This window comes from Jatropha curcas, chromosome 10, assembly GCF_041381405.1.
Source record: "Jatropha curcas cultivar XTBG-Jc1 chromosome 10, XTBG_Jcur_1.0, whole genome shotgun sequence".
NCBI classification, from domain to species: Eukaryota; Viridiplantae; Streptophyta; class Magnoliopsida; order Malpighiales; family Euphorbiaceae; genus Jatropha; species Jatropha curcas.
The window spans coordinates 5,864,741-5,868,037 of NC_143160.1; the positions used below are offsets into that span (position 1 = coordinate 5,864,741).

General features: G+C 33.9%; 1 protein-coding gene across 2 annotated transcripts; it reads right to left on the minus strand.

The window, feature by feature from the left end:
* Positions 1-377: 377 nt before the first annotated feature.
* Positions 378-2,708, minus strand: LOC105640484 (protein NRT1/ PTR FAMILY 2.11). 2 transcript variants are annotated; one of them, XM_020681965.3, is made up of 4 exons: positions 2,409-2,708; positions 2,114-2,331; positions 1,470-2,026; positions 378-1,376 (listed from the first exon to the last, which is right to left on the minus strand). In XM_020681965.3, the coding sequence occupies exons 1-4, from the start codon at positions 2,692-2,694 to the stop codon at positions 482-484; spliced, it is 1,956 nt and encodes a 651-aa protein (XP_020537624.1). In that variant the 5' UTR covers positions 2,695-2,708; the 3' UTR covers positions 378-481. The 2 variants fall into 2 exon arrangements, with proteins under 2 accessions (XP_020537624.1, XP_020537623.1); XM_020681964.3 differs by having other exon boundaries at positions 2,114-2,341; positions 2,409-2,547.
* Positions 2,709-3,297: the final 589 nt, after the last annotated feature.

Genomic DNA, 3,297 nt, shown 5'->3' on the forward strand with positions numbered 1-3,297 from the left:
GAAAAAAAAATTTATCTATCGCTGCAATTTCATCATTTTAGAAGAGGAATCTCACGGTGAGTTTTCTCAATTTCAGCGTTTTCTATTAATAATATAATTTAAAGCACTTAATTTCGTTTAAAGAAATATCTTTCAAATCCATAAATTATGCTTTTTGAACCAAACGATGGAATGTGAAATTCCACTGATTTCATAAACCTCAGATCCAACATTTCATGGATTTTGGAAAACCTACAGATTTCATAATCCACATGCCAATATGAGAAAGTGTGGTTTAAAGGTTGTCTCTTTTTAATTAATCATTCTTCTGAATACATATCTGCTGTCAATTTGTTTTGATATAGAAAAAAATAGAAAAGGACGTCTAATACTCCATATTATGATTAATATATACGATTTCCTATAACTTTCTTAATGAATTACACAACTATATTAACTGCCTATATTATTTTTTAACAGAATAACCTAACTAATCCAGAAGCTAAATCCTTTCACATTGCTTCAACTCATTACTCAACTCTATTGAATCTTCTCTTTCCCTTTTATACTTATACCACTTAGCACAAACTAAAAAATACCCAAAATTCAAAACTCCAAGAGCAGCAATCATGTAATAATAAAGGTCCAATCTTCCCTTATTAAGATCTTCCGACAACCAATTTCCGGTAGCAGCTCGTTTGGTCGTCCGATGAACAATAGTAATTAAAAAACTGCTTAGATAACTTGAACATGCCGTGCCACAATGAAAAATTGAGCCTGCAATGCTTCTCATGTTTTCAGGAAATTGCTTGTAATAAAATTCGATAAGGCCAATTGTAGCCAACGCTTCAGCTAATCCTGCTAATGCTAATTGAGGAACTAACCATAAACCGGACATTGATGAAATGCCACCTCTTCTTGGTGCAATTCCTACGATTGGCTTGGTAAGAGCAATGGTCCTTCTTTGTTCTTCAACTAAAGCAGAAACAAACATTGTAATAATGGAAATAACTATTCCAATTCCAATTCTTTGTAGTAATGCTATGCCTTCTTCGTTTCCTGTAATTCTTTGCAGAAATGGGACTAAGATTCTGTCATAAATAGCTATAAAAATGGTAAAACTTAGCATCAAGAACACGACATAAGAGGCTGCAGGAATCCTGAAATTACTGCTTCCAAGGCGCCTATCGCTTTGAACTGCCTGGAAAACTGCATAGGTCTGTTGTTGTATTATAACAACATAGTATATAATAGCTGATACCCATATAGGTATTATTCTTACAAGGCATTTCGCTTCTTCTACTTGTTGTAAACTGCATAGTTTCCATGGATTAGCTGGGGATCCATCAGGATTTATTTCGTCTTGCTCGGTTTTAATTGCTGCTTTGTCCAAGAACCTGCAGTAGATAATAACAATTACATTTTTTAATTAAGCTATTCTATCCATCGAGGTTTTCATAGTAACATTTTTCTGAAATTAAATTGCATACCTGAATTGATTTGTGTAAGAAAGGTTGGCATTGATTGTGTTAGGAGAAATGTAATTGAAAAGAGACAACCAAGGTTGCTCGACCGGCTTCAACCGCCTTTTCTTGATTGAAACTACTATAACTTGAGCTATGCTAGTCACTGGACTGCCATTAGCTTTAATTTTGACATAAATTTTAGAACCCAGAAAGAAGAGTACAACAGCGATAAGCATCAAAGTTGCTGGAATTGCTAAACCAATTGCCCAACTAACATTGGATTGAATGTAAACTATCAGAGTAAGAGATACCATTTGGGCAAATGTGAAGGTGAAGAAATACCAATTGAAGAAATTCTTTATACCCTTTTTTCCAGATTCAGTTTTTGGGTTAAATTGGTCTGCTCCAAATGCTAGATTACATGGACGAACACCACCAGCTCCTATTACCATTAGTCCAAGACCTGCAAATAGAAATGCCAATTGACCTTGTGTAGGCCCTTTACATGTGATACTCTCTTTCCCACACTTTGAAGGGTGCAAGCTAGAGATCGCTGCTGTTAATTGTATCACAAACAGTCCCTGTACAGTAACAAAGTAAAATGATGAAAAAGAAAAAGAAAGATGATGAAAGTGCAGAATGAATCTAACAGAAATTGTTTTTAGTACCAGAAAGGAAGCAATGGTGGCAAATCCCAGAGTCTTATAGCGACCGAAGTAAGTGTCACTAAGATAGGCTCCAACCAAAGTACCGAAGTTGGCGGTGCCATTGAAGACATTGATAATAGTTGCAGCTGTTATGCTTTTCATGTTGAAGACAGTAGTCAGATATATTAACAGATTTGCTAAAGTTCCAATGGCTCCCAGCTTCTCGAAAGTTTCATTTCCTGATAATTACTATTAAATCTTTAACTTAAATCAAAACAATCAAAGTAGAAACTCCTCACAAAACCAAAGATGATACCTATTATAAAGGGCATGGCTTTCCATCCTCTGTAGTTGATCTTAGGCTGCTCATTTGGAAGATCTTTCTCTCTTCCTTTCTCTCCTATACTTCCCTTCTCTTCCATGTAGTCTGTCTCTGTTTCTCTGTTTCTTTGGCCTGGAGGATTGGGAATGGGAGGTTCTACTTGTAAGTTGGAAAAACTAGAATTTAAAGTGTTAGGAATTGCAAGCAAGAATTTCAATTTCATGCCACCTTCTTGATTGGTGCACCCAGTCATGTCATTTTCTACTTTCTTGTCAACCATCTTTCTCTCTGCTCTGAATATAATGAAAAGGTATACTCACTTAATTAACTTTCAACTTTCAGCTTATTAGCACGGGAGAAAAAAGAAAATGTGGTTAGTTTATATGATTTCTATACAATTTTCATTTTTATCAAAATGATTAATTTTATCGATCTTTCCTTTGATAGTGTGATTAATAAAAAAGGATAAAAAAAAAGTAAAAAAAATATAATAAATTATCTTTTAAATTCTAAAAAATGACACTTATAGTGTAACAAAGAAAAATCTTAAATATTGACACTTTTAATTGATCAAGAGTGAGTACAAAAATATGTAATAATATAAATAAGAGGCAAGACAAGAATATGACGATTGAACAAATGAAAAGTGGACTGCAATTCTTAATAAATTTTATTCTTAAAGACATTCCGGTCTGAACATAGAGATGCGTGTGCAAACTGAAATTCAGATGTGAATGTGGAGCTAAATTATACGAAACGTTTTGTGATTTGGAACGGTTTGATTTTTGATTTATTAAATTAGCAAATTAAGTGGTCATTCTTGACCTAAAAGTCCTATTTGCTTGACATAACGTGTTGATTTTTCCTGCACTTTGCTTCGATT